This window comes from Corvus kubaryi, unplaced genomic scaffold (genome assembly GCF_017639235.1).
Source record: "Corvus kubaryi isolate FWS band 111438036 unplaced genomic scaffold, C.kubaryi_AGA036_p1.0 37308, whole genome shotgun sequence".
Taxonomy (NCBI): Eukaryota; Metazoa; Chordata; class Aves; order Passeriformes; family Corvidae; genus Corvus; species Corvus kubaryi.
The window spans coordinates 23,271,072-23,288,252 of NW_024581096.1; the positions used below are offsets into that span (position 1 = coordinate 23,271,072).

Below are 17,181 nucleotides of genomic sequence, written 5' to 3' on the forward strand. Positions count from 1 at the left end.
TTGTCTTTAGAGGTGGGATTTCCAGTGATTTTGTTGTCAGTGCTTATTTCTACAATGAGCCAAAAGCGAATTTTGTTTACGATAAGTTCTATAATTTGGCTTCAAAACACTTTCATTCCATGCTTGAAAGCTACATATGATGTATTTTAGGGAAGTAGAAAAGAATGTGGGGAAGGTCAGAAGTTGTTAAAACATCCAGTGTGGAATCTGAGGGTTTAAAAGAAAGCTGAAGTCCTTCTTCCATTCATGTAACTGAACTAAATAAATTGCTGTGAATTTTTTTTTTATTATGAGAGTTTTGAATGGTGGGAATAAAGGTGGTTCTAGTGTTACATATCAAAATAGAAGGTGCTTTTAAGGTAGAGCTGTCTGTATTGTAAAGTTCCTACTTAAAAGGTGGTGCAAAAATGTATTTATATAATGTATTACTTTGTTACCTGCTTCCTCAAAGCAGAACACTGTTCTTCATGTTAAAAAAAATAGTGTAAAATGTATGTTTTCTCTGTTTTCTAGACCTGGTAGTTAGGTAGTTGGAGAAGATACACTTGTCTAGTATGACACTGAGCTTGTAGGCAAAACATGGTTCAGAAACAAATGGGATGGTAAAGGTTTGGCAATACTAGGAAACAGTGCTAAGGAGTGCATCCGCTCTCCTGGTACGTGTGTGTTCAGCTTGCCTGTTAAGAGAGGTGTACAGTTTATGCTTTTCATCTTTTATGTTCTTGGATTTTGAGATGACGAGGATTTTGCCAAGGCTTGTGGAAAAAAAAGAGTGCTCCATGAAGAGCATCTTTTGCAAAACTTTAAGACTAGGGCTCAAAGTGGAAGAGTTATGTGAATTTGAACCTTATGCAAAACTAGGATAATGGGCTCAGTGGTTTGTTTTTGTCTTGATTTGGCAATGGTGCTATCTGTTTAGTTTCCGTTCTCCCACAACAGATACACGTAAGAAAAAAAAGAAAGATTAAAAACCTGGACAAAGAGTTTTGAACAATGTCAAAACATTGTTGAACATATATAGGAAATTTTAGTCAAAGACCCTAGGTTACAAGTTGTACAAAGTGTTGACAGCATGTAGTGTGAATTGCATATGAGATGTTAATGTTTGGGTTGTGTAAATGGAAGCAGGCTGTTCAGGGAAATGTTCTAGCACACTGTCACCTAAACAAGGTGTGTTCAGAGCTGCAAATATGTACTGAATGGAAACACCTTGCACTCCTCTGGTACTGAATATTAATCATGTGTACATACATACAATTATACACTTGTCCTCTTTAAGTTCATCACAAGTCATGAAGCGGTCCAGGTCCAAAGATCTGTAAACTGTTTCTGGCTTCTTAGAGTGTCTTGGTTTGAAAGACAGATGTCTGCTAAGGAAGGCAGGAGCCTCCCTTGGAATGGAAAGCCACTTCCCTCCAAATTACTGTAATTTTGAAATTAAGGGGCTTTTGGGCAATTATATGAGAAATAGGAATAACAGTTCTTTACTAGTGTATATAACAAGGCAATAATGCAGAAATACTGACACAACCTGAGAGAGTCAGGATACGACCTGACACCCTGCTGGGCAGAGTGGTGGTAGCAGTCTGATTAAGTGGTGTCTGCAGTCCTCTTTGAAGTGGTTCTGTTGAAGCTGTGGTCCTGTAGAAGGGTCTGGTCCTTCCTCTGAAGGTCCAGTGGTGGCTATGTAGCTCTTGTCCTCTGGGCACCCAGTAGGTAAGGGCTGCTTGTGCTGTTCCAAACCTCAGATTATATCCAGGTAGGAATGCTTGGTTCCTCCCCCTGGGTGGAGCATCTCACAATGGAATGATGTCATTTTATGAGTCATGCAGTGGGTCCTTGATAGCCCATTAAACAGAGATAGTTTCCAGAGGGAGTTATCAGGGATGAGTCATGGTAGGAGATAACGAGCACTGCCCCATCTGCTTTAACAGCTTGTGAAGATGATAATAGAATACATACTTTTGGTTACATCTTACATTGTAACCTAGGACATAGGGTCATGATGGTTATGAGATGGAATGCCTGCACTCTTCTGAAGAAGAGCATTGAATGCAAAATGGATATTTTGTAACACTTTCTTGTGAGAGTTCCTTTTCTGTATTCAGTAGAGCCCAAATACTTGAGCAAGGCCTCTTTATCTATCTCTATCTTCAGTTAAATTCAAAAAAAGTCAAAAATGCAGAACAGTTTCCTGTATTCTCAGTCTTTCTTGATAAACCAAGAGTTTTTCAAAACATGGAGCATTATTTTACTGGAAAAACATAAGCATTTAATTGCAGAAGTGTGTTAATTTGTTGTTATCCTTAATTTCTGCTTAGACTGTGAGGTACAGGAGAAAAATACAGACATTAAATTACTGCTTAGAGTAATATAGGATCATATCCCACATTTACTTTTAAAAAATCTCTTTTTATACGTTGCTAATTTCATATGTTTGGGATAAAGCAGTAACATGAGGACAGAAACAAGCTGGGTTATAGTATACTATAGTATATAGTAGTGCTGGAAATTCATTACATGCAAGGTGATTTCTCAGTATGTTTCTGTAAGTTGTTCTATTGAATTTTTTTTCCAGTGTGTGTTTGCTGCTGTTGGGAAAGGCATATACGTATATAATCTTCAAATGAAGCGTGTGATTGCCTGCCAGAGAACTGCTCACGACTCCTCTGTGCTGCACATTGAGAAGCTTCCAAACAGGTACAGAACATAGTACATTTTGTTAATGCAATAAAGGAAAGCAAAACTTGGAAGGGTGACTAGAGACAGACTGCATTGGATTTCTAGGGCACGGACTTGATCATCAGTTTGAACTGCTTTTATTAGGTAGAGCTTGTTGATCTGATTTAGGAAAATTTGTCATTGTAATTCAGTGGGAAAACCTGTATTCCAGTATGACAGGTACGCAGGCTGAAAATATCTCAGCTATTTTCAAAATCAGATTTTATGAAGCCCATATGTCTGTATTGTGAAATATAGCTTAATGGCATTTTACTTCTAGAAAGCAAAGGCATATGGCATATTCAGAATATATTTTTCACTAAATATTTTGTAACACTTGAAATGTTTTAAGAAAAAGTAATAACTTGCAGCTTTTGCTTGTTAGTGCAGAATTTCCAGCTGGAACTTGTTTTGACAGCCAGCTTGGACAAGTTGCTGCATTTATATGTATATGCTAATAGTGGTGGTAGATCCTATGTTCAATAGGGCAGAGTCTGTCAGAAGATAAAAACTGAGGCCTTGGTCTTGTAAATGCATGTGCTAAGGTGTTTTAAATGTGTAATGAAACAGAGTACCTTTCCTTTAGTTATTTTTCCATAAGGGTTTTGCTTAATGACAGTAAAGGGTTTTGCTTAATGACAGTAAACTTATGGAAACCAGTTAGTGGAACTGTGTTTGCAGAGTCTAGATTGGTTATGTTTTGGTTTATATAGTGGTATGCTTTTAGTATGGGGTTGAAAAGGTTTATTTTTTTTTCACTTATTCTACAAGTCTATTATAGTTTGTTTGCTACTAAGGAATTTTGTTTTCTGTGGAACATCTGCACACCTTGCTACATTTAAGAGTTCTAGTAAACTTGTGTGGAAGCTAAGGCATTTACTGTCTCTTTCATAGAAGCATCACAAGGTGATTTGCAGAGCTATCCATGCTAGTGTTGCTTCTCAACTGTTTTTACAGGCAGCTGATCTCCTGTTCAGAAGATGGCAGTGTACGCATTTGGGAACTCAGAGAAAAGCAGCAGCTGCCAGCTGAACCAGTTCCGACAGGTTTGCTAGTAGTGGGAAGTGAAAAAAACATTAAAAAACCCAGTATTCACCATATAGGATCAGAGAGGCTTTCAGGCTTTGTAAAGAGAGATGATGTCTTGTGTTTAACCAATTGATTACAGGTGTGGGAGGGAAACTGAAGAGAGCATGGGTGTAGAAGTCCTCCAGGATCTGATACAGGATGGTAGAAGGTCCAGCTGAAGCAATTCTGTGCCATAAAGCTTGCTTAGAGTTTACAGTTGTATGAGCCGGTTAAAAAAAAAATGACCTGACAAACCTTGATTTTTTCCTCCTTGTACTGAGTAGTGCTGAATTCTATACCATACAAGAATAAATAGTTGCAGGACCTTGTGAAGAAGGCTTGCAGATAAGCAGCTGCTACCAAAAAAAAGTGTATTCCACATTTCCTCTTTGAACTGGGAATGATATTGGGACTTACTTTGAAGCTGTATCCAAACTCACTGGGCACACAGAGTCCTCAGAGCTAGGTGGTAGTGTTACAGGAAGCATTTCCCCCAAGTACAGACATTCATAGAATCACAGAATGGATAAAGCTGGAAGGTACCACGGTGGGTCACGTGGTCCAACCTCCCTGCTCAAACAGGATCATCCTGGAGCACATTGCGTGGGATTGTGTCCAGGTGGTTCCAGTGCTCAGTCACCCACACAGTAAAGAAGTTCTTCCTCATATTCAGGTGGAATTTCATGTGCATCAGTTTCTGCCCATTGCATATTGTCCTATTGCGTGACATCCCTGAGAAGAGCCTGGTTCATTGTCTTGATACCCCCCCTTCAGATACCTATAGACGTTGATGAGGTCCCCTCTCAAGGCCCAGTTCCCTCAGCCTGTCCAGCTGCTCCAGTCCCCTCATTATCTTTGCAGCCCTCTGCTTGACCCGCTTGCTTGTCCTGAGGAGTCCAGAACTGGACACAGCACTCCTGGGGTGACCTCTCTAGGGCTGAGTACAGGGCAGAATCGCCTTCCATGACCTGCTGGCAATGCCATTCCTAATGCCCCCCAGGATACCATTGGCCTCCTTGGCCACCAGGACGCTCTGCTGGCTCATGGACAGCTTGGTGTCCACCAGGACCTGCAGGTCTGCAGAGCTGCCCCCCAGCAGGTCAGCCCCAGCCTGTGCTGGTGCCTGGGCTTGTTCCTCCCCAGGTGCAGGACCTGGCATTTGCCTTTGCTGAATTTCAGATGGTTCTTCTCTGCCCATCTCTCCATCCTGTCAAGGTCCTTCTGAAGGGCTGCAGAGCATGCCTGGGTGTGTTGGCCATTCCTCCCAGCTTTGTGTTGTCAGTGAATTTTCTGAGGAGGCACATTCCCCTTTTTACAAGTCAAGGATGAACAAGTTAAACAGTTCTGGGCCCAGTATTGAACCTTGGAGGACACCACCAGTGACAGGCCTCCAACTGTACCACTGATTTTGACCATCTGGGATCTGTTGTTCAGCCATTTCTTGACCCACCTCACTGTCCACTCATCCAGCCCACATCCCTGAGTTTGTCTATGAGGATGTTGTGAGAGACAGTGTTGAAATCCTTGCTGAAGGCAAGTAGACAATATCCACTGCTTTCCCCTCATCCATCCAAGCAGTTGTTTCATTGTAGAAGGCAATCAGGTTGGTCAAGCATGACTTACCTTTATTGAACCCATGCTGACTATTCCTCATCATCTTGTCACCCGTGTGGATAGAGATGGTCTCCAGAATGAGGTGCACCATCAGTTTCCCAGGGATCGAGGTGAGGCCCACTGGCTGGTAGTTTCCTAGGTCCTCCTTCTTGCCCCTTTTGAAGACCTGGGTGGCATTTGCTTTCTTCCAATCCACAGCACCTCTCCTGATCTCCATGACCTTTTAAAGATGATCTTGAGTGGCCTTGCAGTGGTGTCCACCAGGTCTCTCAGCACTCATGGATGCATCCACTCAGGGCCCATGGACTTGTGGATGTCAGTTTTGCCTAGACGGCTTCTAACCTAAATCCTCGACCAAGAGAAAGCCTTCCTTCAAACATTTCTTTACCCTGGTCTTCTGGGTCAGAGAATACTGAGGGCTGGTCTTGTCGCTGAAGACCAAAGCACAGTTCAGGATCTGACTTGTCTGCATTCTGTTTTACCAGGGTCCCTCCCTCCATTTAGTAACAGGCCCACATTATCCTTAGTTTTCCTTTTGTTATTGATATATTTGAAGAAGCCCTTCTTGCTGTCTTTGACATCCTTGGGCAGTTTTAATTCCAGATTCATCTTGGCCTTCCTTGTCTATTTTTTTATTTGCTCTTGACAGCCTCTCTATATTCATTCCAAGTGGCCTGACCGTACTTCCATCTCCTGTGTATTTCCTGCTTATGCTTAAGTAATGACAGTTCCTTTGAAGTACTTGCTACTCTTTGACCATGCCCCCCTGCACACTGGCACTTGTGGTCTTCGACTGGTGCTCTGGACAGTATAATTAGTATCAAGGACTGGGAACAGCAATAGACTGTTGCTCTTCTAAAGGAATTTTTTATTCAAGGTGTGAATGATTTTCTTGATGTATCTTGTCTACCTGGCTGTTCATCTCTCGGTAACTTTTGAAAATACATTTTTGCTGCCTCGGTGGATTTAGAAGTACTTTTTCAGGAATGTTCTGTCTTCAGCATTGCTGGTGACAGGCTGATCTACACAGTGACAGGTGGTACTTGGTTTCACATTAGAAATTTTTAACTTCTATGAATCAAGATGTTTGAAAAAACCATAGGGAGATTTTGCTGTTGATTTGCACTATTTTTATTCTAGGGATCCCCTGAGAAGTTGTTCATCTCACCAGTTATCTCCCTTGCACCAGGGCAGTGGTTTAGCACAATTCTAGTTTTATGTGCTGATAGGGCTGAGGGAAGGATTGGGAATAAAGTCTGAACTGCATTGTCAACAGAAGCCAACCTTCTTACTTGTGTCAGTACTATTGCACAGTTCTGGGGGCTGTGGCTGTGTACTTTTGTGCTATCTAAATGGAACATGTGGAGTACTGTCTTTACACTCCCCACTGGCTGATCTTTTTAAACCTGAAGGAAGGAGGCAATGAGCCAGCACTTAAATGCTGTAGTGCAGAACATACAGGGGAGAGATTGACACCTCATTTTTGTGCTCTTTCCACAAGTAACAGTTCAGAAGGGCAGAGCAAAGATAAACATCCGTTGTCCTGCATCTACCTTTGCTGTTCAGTTTGTTCTTTTAGAAGTCTTTGTGTTTGTTCTAAATCTGTGTATTGTCTTGTCCAGGTACTTCAGCCTGTTTTCTAAATTACCTTAAGTAATTTAAGTAGCTGTGTTTCCTTTTCCCTCCAGATGAATAATCCAGATGTTGAAGTGCTGCACAGTACAATGCTTCTGTCCTTTTGCCATGCAGAGTGTCCTGCTTTTAGATTTTATGTGGCTTTTGTAGTTCTCTCTTTAGCTAGAGGAAATAAATTGTATTTGTGATTTTTGCCAAAACAAGAGACTTTTTTTCCCTCTCAGGGTTTTTCAACATGTGGGGATTTGGAAGGTCAAACAAGCAGGCAAACCAAGCTGCTAAGAAGATGCAGGAGAATACACCTATGTATTTCTTGGAGCTGGTTGGTGATTTGATTGGTCATTCATCAGCTGTGCAGGTAAGCCAGCTTTAGTAAGAATGAGAAAAAGTGAATGTTAGTAAGTAACATAAATTTGACAGCATTTCTTAAACAGCTGTAACTTTTGACTGTCTGGCTCTGGAGGCTAGGAGCACATTGTTTGTGGGGTATCTTTAGTGCAGTGTGAAAACAGTAATACATACTGACTTAATATTCTAATGACAGCTCTCTCACTGACGCCTGAGGATTGCATGTGCAAATATATGCTAGAGATAATCTGACAGAGCGTTTGGTTTTGTTCATAGACTGCAGCCAATACAGCTGGGAGCCATGTACATGACCCACATTTCATCTTAAGTTCACAATCTAAGCAAGGGCTCCTACAAAAAACCCCAAAACGAATACACTTTGAGTAATTTCTTACCCCTCTGTGCTGCGAGCATTAAGGAGGTCTTTTAATTTTAGCAGTCCTACTAGTACTATTCTATGCTTCTATCTGCCTAATACAGTATGTTTTTGTTTTAAATGGCATTTTCCCTCCGGACTCTTTTGTGAAGAACATATTGGAGTAGCAAAGCACTTCATTACAGTGGACTTTTACACACATTCTTGGCAGGAGCAGGGGGAAGGGCAGATAGAAGGGGATGGTGTGGTTCTGGAGTAGCTTTACTCACAAGTATTTGTGAGACAGACTGGATTTCAGAACTGCCGCTGCTAAAACTTGAAAGCTTTTCTTATTTGCTAAGGTGAACTCTTTTGCTAGAGGGATTTCTGCAAGGCTCTCTGTTCCTTTCTGCCATCTTTCTCTCGAAAAACTGTTGAAAAGGGTCTTGTTGTCCAATTGGAAAGTTGCTATCTAAGAAAGAGGACACAGTGTGCAATTCAGCAAGAGGCACAAAGAAGCTGAGAGGCATATGTCGGGTCTTGGCTGTGATGCAGAGCAAAGGAGTAATGGAGATGATGGTGGATGTGGTTTCCTGCAATATTCTACATAGGGAAAATTTTGGGTTTTTTTAAACTCTGGGCAGACAGGAGCTGTTGCGGAAGAAAATGTTGAGTAGTGATGAAATGTGATGGCCAAGATGAGGGCTTGGCAGACTGATTCTAGTGGAACCTTGTAGCTATAAGTGACCAATTCCAGGGCACGTAGGCTTTGGCCTGAATGCTTGTCCCAGCAGATCCATTTAACAAAATGAAGAGTCAGGGCACTGTGAGTATGTCATAGTGACATCATTGGTTCCATTTGCTGTCATGTCGAACTGCAGTTACTGGTTAATTTGAGGCAGTCTTGTGAAGATCTCAGAAGTCAGGGGTTAACTCATGATTTGTCAGCTCCATTGGGTTTGCAAAATCCTTCCACTGGTGCTGTACTTCCCTCCAGTGTTGTGTTTCTTGCTTGTTTGACTTCCTCTGTGTGACTAGGCATGTGCTGATTGCTGATGTCTGTCACAGTTTTTCATTCTTTGATCTTTCCAGGCCTGCTGCTAGTACCCTGTTTTGTTGTAGAGGGGAGAGGGGACAGTGTACCTAGTGAACAGAACAGTGGCTTCTGTTCCCAAAAAACCAGATCAGAGTTCATGCAAGTCATTCACTTTTCTACTGCTGACTTGAAACAAGTTTCTTCAGGATTCTCTCCTTCAGCTTCCCTATCTGTAAGGCTTTCCTGCTTTGTTTAGATGGAGATATTTCAGTATGAAGTGCTTAAAGAGTTTGTTTTTGTGTAGCAATTTTAGGGAGTTGTTTTTGTGTAGCAATTTGATGGCATCTCAAACATACAGACAGTATGTAATTTTGTATTCCTATCTATAAGCAGAGCCATTTCAGATCTATGTCTGTGTTTAGTCCATCTATGCACTAAATAATGAAGCAAGTTGACTATCTCATGCAAGCATCATGGTAATAATAGTTGTTTCATTGCAGATGTTCCTGTACTTTGGTGAACTGGGATTGGCTACATGCTCTGCTGACCACCTCATTATTTTGTGGAAGGATGGTGAACGAGAATCTAGCCTCCGCAGTTTAGCACTATTTAAAAAATTGGCACAAAATGGTGATTTGCAGCTCAAACTTTAAATTATTTTAATATAGGCTGCATATATATGAACTGGATATGTGTTAAACCTGAGTGTAAAGGTACGTCTGAGCTACTGGGAATTTGACTACCAGTAAGGCTTACACTTAATGTCATGTGTTGTGTTCGAACTTCTACTAGTTGCTACTCTTCTCAAAGGAGAACTTTGCGTGTTGGTATACTCTGTAAGCAGAAATGGTGTTCTCTTGAAAGACCAAAGGTAATGATGACTCATTAAATAGTTTCTAGTATTATTCCTAACGTTTAAAATTATCGTGGGTGAATGTCAAAATTAAGAACTGTGAAATACCTTAAATGGATCATAATTAAAGCAGTTGAGAGCATCCACAGTGCTATGTGCAGGAAGAAGGCATGGGAAAAAATCTGCAGCTTTCTGCTTTATCTAATTTATTTCTAGAAGCTAAACTTTCCTCAGTGGTGGCTCAGATTTGTGTGTATACAGTAACCCCAAAAGAAAGTGTTCTCAAACAGAATTTTTGCATTTGAAGTTACTATCCTGCACCAGTGGCAAGAAAAAGAAAAAGTGGTAGGCAATGCCAGTTTGTCTGGTTTTAATTTTTGGCAAACTGAGGTACATAGATACTTCTTGCTAGTAGTAGCTGCAGTTTTACTTGGATTAGCCTACATTACTGGAGTTTATACAGCACCATTACCAAATCTAGCATGCAGTGTGATTAGTTTAGCTTGGTCTTTCCATAGTGCATTCATTAAATTAATTTGTCTTTAATAAAAAGCATTTGCATTACCATGAATTTTCAGAATGTAGAATGCTTTCTTAAGCGGTAGTACTTGATATGTTCAATAGTAGTGAAACTGTGTTTTGCCATACAAATACTAAATTCTCAGCTGAAGTCTGACTTCAGAGAAATGTGCACCAAGTTTTAAGGGTAAATAGTATTTCAAAGTTAAAAAATAAGCACCTAACTACACATGTACTAACAGTCTGAGATAGCAGCAGCTAAACAGGAGAAGGGAAAGAAATGCAAACTAAAACATAAAGCTCAAACAAAAACACAACAGCAAAAACCTAATCTACAAACAAACAAGGAAGCAACCCCGCACACCACAACAAACCAAAAAATGAAGCCAAGTTAAACCCAGAACTGATACAAAGAAAGTGTGAGGGAGGACAAGATAATGAGTGGTACATTACCATTTGAACAGGGAAGAGCTAGGGAAAAGGGAAAGTTTGGGAACTTAGTGGTCATAAAACTATGTAGAAGAGGATGCTACTGTCCTCAGGTCTATTCAAAAGATACAGCACTTAAATGGTGTAGGAACAAGTCTTGTGCAACTTTTTAGTGCCATCTCTTCCCTTTGAATCAGTGAGAATTGTTTTCAGTACAGGAAATACATGGCTGTAATTCCAGACTTCAGATACAGTGGTTGCAGTAAGTGCAATTAAAAGAAAGGGCTAAGCAGATTATTGCAAGAGCAGAAGCAAAAGGAGAAAGCTCCTAGCTTCCTAGAAGAAACCAAAGAACCTTTTAGACTTGCTTCCCCCAGCAGCAGTGGGCACTTGCCTTTCTCCAACCATCCAGAAACCAACCTTTGCCTCTTGGATCTTATTATGAGACTGTAATCTTCTCTGGAAAGCAGAGCAGAGGGACAGTAAGATTTTGAATTGTATTTTTTCCCTACCTTAGCCAAGTTGTACAGCTAATCTTACTTGAGTATAGAGCTCAAAATAACATATTTCAAAACCACAAAACAGATGGAGGAATTGTTAAATTACCCTCTCCTTTCAATTCAGGAAGGTTAAATCAGTGTTAAAGCTTGAGCTGCATTTTCTTTGCCAAGGCTGGCTATTCTGTTGACCAGTGTAGGAAAGGCATTTGGATTACAGCTGAGGATAACATGCCTTTGGGTATGTGGTATTAAACTTGAGAGAGGAAAGCATGTTAAGTCTACGTTGCTTCAGCTTGCCTTCATCAGCAGATGTTGCATTTTTGGCTTACCCAGGAGGAGCTGGGGAGATAAAACCTCTCTTTGGATCTTTTTTTCTTGGTTGTATATAATGCTTGTGTTTACACATTGTTACGAAACCTTTACAGTGAAAGCTTATAAAACTTAGGTTTTTTGGAGAGCCTACTGCTATAATCAGTCATAACTAGAGAGAAGGAAGATCATATTTTTATTATCTCTTCTCTTATAGTGTGAGAACAACTATTTCCTTTTTATGTGACTGCTTTTAAGTGAATACCTGGTAGAGAAACAGACCTATTTAACTGAACAGTTCTAGTCACAAAACTCGCTGTGCATTTTACAGGGATGTAATTCAGCTTTAAATAGTCCTACATGCATGTATAAATATTTCTACTTAACAGAAGTACCACTGTTCTCAGATACACTCCAATCTCCCAAGGGTCTCATCTTTAAAGATGGTTGACTTGAAAATACTGAGTTCTTTGTTTTACAAATGAACTTTGAGTGTAACACAGAACATAGGTATATATCCCACTCCTTTGTTAAATAAGAGTTTGTTACTTGCTGTTGGGAGATGCAGAGAGCAGAATTATGGTAACCAGATGAGACTTTTTACATCTAACTGGTGTCCTTCTAAATTTTTTTCCACCTTACAGCAACACTGAATTTCGTATCTTCACACCGTGGAAGTAAATATCTTTATCAGACTTACTCTTAATACTTTTACAACTCTGAGGTGGCTATTTTACATCTGCGCACTGACAACAGCATGAAACAAGCAGCTCTTAGTAAACTGGACTGGTCTAGGAGATCTGACACAAGTGGCAGATGATGATTAATCTGTGCTGATTTATTTTGCTGTTAAAGAGGACCTATTCCACACTACTTTTTTTTTTTTTTTCTTTGTCTGACTCTAGGAGGAATCACAAGATCTTGCAACAAATATGTTGATTCTGTATTAATGCCTTGGCCTCAGTTCTGGTTCACAAGTTGAACTTTATTTTTTTGATGCCTTCCACTGTTGACATTTTGTTCTGTGTGACAGAAGTGTGACAGAAATTATGAATTGTTTTACATGGATGTGGTCTTACAATGTTGCTGTATCTAACAAATTAAATTAACAAAGCTTAAATCTTGGGAAATTCTTTTCTCTAATGCAAGCTGCAGTGAGTGTTCAGTTATCAGAATGGTTAAGGTACAACCACCAAGAGCACTAGTTCTAAATAAAGAAATAGTAAAAGCAAACAGTATACAGTATTAAAAAGCAGAGGTTCAAGTTCTCTGAATAAAAATCCACTGAAAAATGTTGCCATAGATAATAGGAAAGAATGAATAACCATGCTTCACCAGAAACACCATTCTTCAAATATACACAATGCGGCATTTTAATACACAGCAACCTGCCTTGGCTATGACAAAAGTAAGGATCTGTTACAATTCTAACAAAAATATAGCTTCTATACATTTTTCTGCACATACATTTTATGAATGTTGCCTTTTGTTTCAGAACTTGGTACAAAACATACAAAAAAGGTTGGCACATATGTAAGCTACCTGCAGTAAACAGCATTGTCACTATTCTTCCGTAGCATCTATGCTGTTTGCTTTATTTTTTTCCCCCTTTTCCTTTACCCAGTTTGATTTTTGATACAGCACAGGGTAGGTGGACTGCTTCTTTAACTGCAGCCACAGCTTTGAGAGTCTTGCTTGCAGCCTAGAGTGCACAGTGTTAAAAATCAGCAGTTCTGCTAGTATTTATTTACTGAATACTCTGAGAATAATCTAAAATTTAAACTCATGTTCTGCATGTGATTAAAATGAGATGTACAAAAATATGCATTTGTACTTTGAAAGCCTTAGCATAAATTTCGTATCTTAGAACTAATGAAGAACTATGTTTGATTTCCAACTGATTTACATATTTTGAAGTACTTTCTACATGACAAAACCAACCAGCATTTTATTAGGAGGATAAAGCAGTACAAATTATAATGCTTTTATAAATTATAGCCTGGAAACTTTTTTTTAAAAAGTGATAGGTTCATCCTAGAAGTTGCACAATAAATGAACTTACCATAAAATTTAGATCAGTGTAATAAAACTGATGACCATGTGTACAAACACCATTTTTATAAAAAAGGGTGGTGATCAAGTGCCACAATAGTTTTTTGTGTAAAATTTGATGAAAATGTGTGTGATAACATCTGGAAGATGGCAGAGAATCATGTGGATGGCACTAACTATACAGAACATGCTTATTTTCTTTTTTTATATGATCAATTTTAGAGAACATTGACTCCTACCAAGATTTTATATGGAAAAGAAAGAGCAGGTGGTGCTCTGAGAGAGTCTCTGTAGTAAGAAGGTTGTTTTAAAAGGTGTCGTGTTTGGGTTTTTTATGTATCCAGTTTGAGGCTTACTTGTTTTGCTGTGCATGTTCTCTTTAGAATATGGTTCAGAGAGCTGAAGAACATTGATAGAATTGGAACAAATTTATGATAAATACGTGGGATGTTTCTATGCTTATTTGTCAGGCTATTCTTACTCTACTGGTGACTAGATTACCCCTCTCTCTGAGAAACAGTTGTGTGAAGTGTTAGTGAATACAGTTGTATCAACTACAAGATTCAACAAGTGTATATTCAGTATTAGAAACTAGTTTCAGAAGTACATTTTCTGCCACAAAATATTATTTCCAAAGAGCACTTAGTCATCTGTGGTTTATACAGCCTCTAAAAACATTTTTCTGTAGAATTCATAGAAGTGTAAAAATGAGTAAAATATTTCCTTCTTGTCACGCAGTCTTAATTTCACTGGAAAGGCAACATTAATCCCCTTTGTAGCCAAGAGTCTCTGTAAATGATTCACAGTGAAACTGGTAGAGCAGGAGGTCTGGTTTTCTTGACTTAGTGTTAGTTGTTGTTTTCTGGTGGGAGCCTGAGACTCTTGCACTTCAAATCATCCAGTGTTTTCCAGTGTTTGTAGTTATTAGCCAAATGTTGCATCAAAACAGGCAGATGTGCAAATGCTGAAAGAACAGGAAAGAGAGTTTTACCATGTATATAGAATGGGCAGAAGAACAGCCCAGCCTAATCTGAAATTGGCATTCTACTCTCTTTTGTCTTCCAACTCCTTAAAGTAATACTAGAAGGGGAAAGATTCTTTTTGGTGTGTTTCTCTTTCAAGAAAATCCCTTTCCAAATGCATGGTGACTTCATTAAATTATGCTAACATGCAGCCACGGTGCTGCTCAGAAGAAATACACTGCTAAAGGAAAAAAAATACATAGATGAAAAAAGCTCTTTGTTTTAAGCCATTACTCCTTCTCTACATAGATTGCCTGGTAAGTGCTCAACTTCATAGCAGGCAGTGAAACAGGCTTCAGTGTCATGATTGCACAGTGTCCTGTGCTGTGCTGCTTATATGTGGATACTGCCTCTGAAAAAAGTGGACACAAGGGCAGCTTGAGATTGGTCATTTTGGTCTGTAGGAATCTCTGTTTCAGAGCAAGGAAGAAAAAAACTGTACTTACCATCCCATGCATCGAACATATCTGTTATAAAATAATCAATGAAGGAAATCTGAGACTTGGGGATGCTGCAGGTGTTTCTGTCAAATACTGGCATTACAACAGGCAGACCCTGTCTCTTCTCTTCATCAGTCTAAGAAGATAAAACTCCAGTTAGCAACTAGAGCTTTGCTGACTTTCATGCTGGAGTAGCAGAGGTCAGGGCATTAGATGAATTGCAATAGGAGATTTGAGACAAGCCTTAGAACCTCTGAGGTGAACTGCCTTAGTTTCATGCATGTTATTTTGTCTGGAACAGGGACTGAAATCAGTATCTCTTCCCTTTCACAAGTACTCTTTTTTACTGCAGTAAAAAGTAAGTAATTGCACTTAGCTCCAACAAGACAGAATGCTATGATCTAGTGATTAGGGTACACCAGCTAAAAAGATGGAAAATGGGGTTGCAGAGTCCTTCAGCAGAGAACAGGTTTGATCTCTCATTTTTCCACATCTGTAGTGGGTGTTTCAAACCATTTCTCTTTTAAGTAAGAAGAGGTTGTTGCTGGTGCTGCTGCCTCTGCTTGTATCAGGTTATAAGATGAATGGAAGTAAAAGTATGCCCTTTAACTCTGTGTCCCCAACTGGAAAAGGCCTGGTTTTGTTGTACTCGGTATGGTGGAGGATCAGATCACCTCAGCAATTTCTTAGAATATAATTCCAAATAACATCCCCTTTTAAGTAGTACAGGCAGTACTTAATACATGAATTGGCAACAGAGCAGTCTCCAAAATTAGCAGAGGTGAATGAACAGCAGAACAGTTCTCTGCACCTCACATTGCTGCAAGTAGGCTAGTGCTTAATTTGGGCAATTTAAAACTAGTTTGTGATACCTTGACTGCTAGGGAGATACGACATAAGCAATTCTTGATCTTTTTTAGGACATGACAGAATTTATTTACTGTGATGAAAATGAAATTCAGACCTGTCTCAGGTAGTAGCTACAATTTTCTTTCAGTAGTAACTATCACATGTGTGATCTGAATTTGAAGGGTAGGCATGCCCACTTCTTTCTCTCCACTCATAGCTTTTGCTTCCGCACCATTACTGGCAAATAAAAGCTATGATTTTGTCAGTTGTTAATTGAAGAGCTAAAAGAGTGTTTCAGGAAGCTGGTTGCACTTCTGTCAGAAAAACTGAATCTGGAGAAAGAAAGCCGAGCTTCCAATTCTGTCTGGAGACATCCCATGTGTGATAAGTATTTAAATTGCCCACATGCCTGCACTACTTCTGCCTACAATGATAGTAGTTCACATGCCATCTTAGAAGAGAAAGGGCCATCCTAATAGTTCAGCTGAGGCATGAATCTTCAGGGAAGGTACTGGGACAAGAAGCTAGAGTGCTGACTGTCTTGAATTTCAGCCAGTTAAATTGAGTAGGACTAATGAAATAATTTTGGTCAGATGAAGAAAGTGTAAAACCTCCTTTCCACCATTCTGTACAATGAGCTTCACGGTAAGCAAACTAGCTAACTGCTTGGAGTGAATTTTTCTGCATGAAATTGAGGGGCCAGTTCTGACTGTGAACAAAAAACATACGTCTGGACTCTGTGGTGACACCAGGCAGATCCTGTGTGGAAAAGAAGATCAGCCAGTGTGCACTTCTGGATATAATACAATAGTTAAATCAAAAAGATACACGTACCTGTGCAAAGTACTCCTCTGAAATCCTGCCTGCCCATTCGATACATAGCTCTAGGGGGCGACATGGATTTGCTACATCTGCACATTTAATCATCATGCGCTTGATCAGTGTCTGGTTGTCTGGAAAATTCTTTATGTTGGCTGTACCTTCACTGTCGCTGCCTTCGCTCTGTAAAGGAGAGTTGGTTACAGGGGCCAGTGGCAGCATCCCCTGCTAGCAGGAGTGAGGGCGTCATTATCAGCTCTACTGCACTTAGGCACTAAGCAGGCACCCAGTCTGCTGCCTTACAGTTTCATGCAGAACACCAGGACCTTGGAGAAGAAAGTGATGTCTGAGAGCTGGAGCTTTGCTAAGTAACTAATGATAACCCAAATACATATTATAATTGTGAAGATTCTCAAAATTAATATCAAAGTTAGTGAAATAAAGAGCCACAGGCTCTTCATCAGGTAAGATGTTACCTTCTCTGCATCCCAGCCTTGCCCGCTTGGAAGAGGCCATGACAGGGGATGCATTCACTGACTTCAAGCTCATAAACACTCCTCACTTCTAAATGTTTAAATGCAGGGATGGTGATGGTAGGCGACTACTTCACTT

General features: G+C 39.9%; 2 protein-coding genes across 4 annotated transcripts in view; one reads left to right on the forward strand and one right to left on the reverse strand.

Moving 5' to 3' along the window:
* The window catches only part of WDR41 (WD repeat domain 41), a 28,708-nt gene extending 16,201 nt beyond the window's left edge, over positions 1-12,507 (forward strand). Inside the window, exons 10-14 of one of the 2 annotated variants that reach the window (XR_006016196.1) lie at positions 2,579-2,700; positions 3,679-3,767; positions 7,263-7,396; positions 9,278-9,490; positions 12,032-12,507. Coding sequence is in view for 1 of the 2 variants with exons in the window: in XM_042028889.1 (XP_041884823.1) it covers positions 2,579-2,700; positions 3,679-3,767; positions 7,263-7,396; positions 9,278-9,430 (498 nt within the window). In the remaining variant the exon portion in view is untranslated. Of the gene's footprint in view, positions 1-2,578; positions 2,701-3,678; positions 3,768-7,262; positions 7,397-9,277 lie in introns of both variants that reach the window. The other variant, XM_042028889.1, reaches the window with a different exon arrangement.
* Positions 12,235-17,181, reverse strand: part of PDE8B (phosphodiesterase 8B) — a 71,040-nt gene continuing 66,093 nt past the window's right edge. For both annotated transcript variants that reach the window (XM_042028888.1, XM_042028887.1), the window contains exons 20-22: positions 16,585-16,752; positions 14,908-15,037; positions 12,235-14,403 (exon numbers count right to left, since the gene is read on the reverse strand). In XM_042028888.1, coding sequence (XP_041884822.1) covers positions 14,288-14,403; positions 14,908-15,037; positions 16,585-16,752 — 414 coding nt within the window. In that variant the 3' untranslated portion in view covers positions 12,235-14,287. The remainder of the gene's footprint in view (positions 14,404-14,907; positions 15,038-16,584; positions 16,753-17,181) is intronic.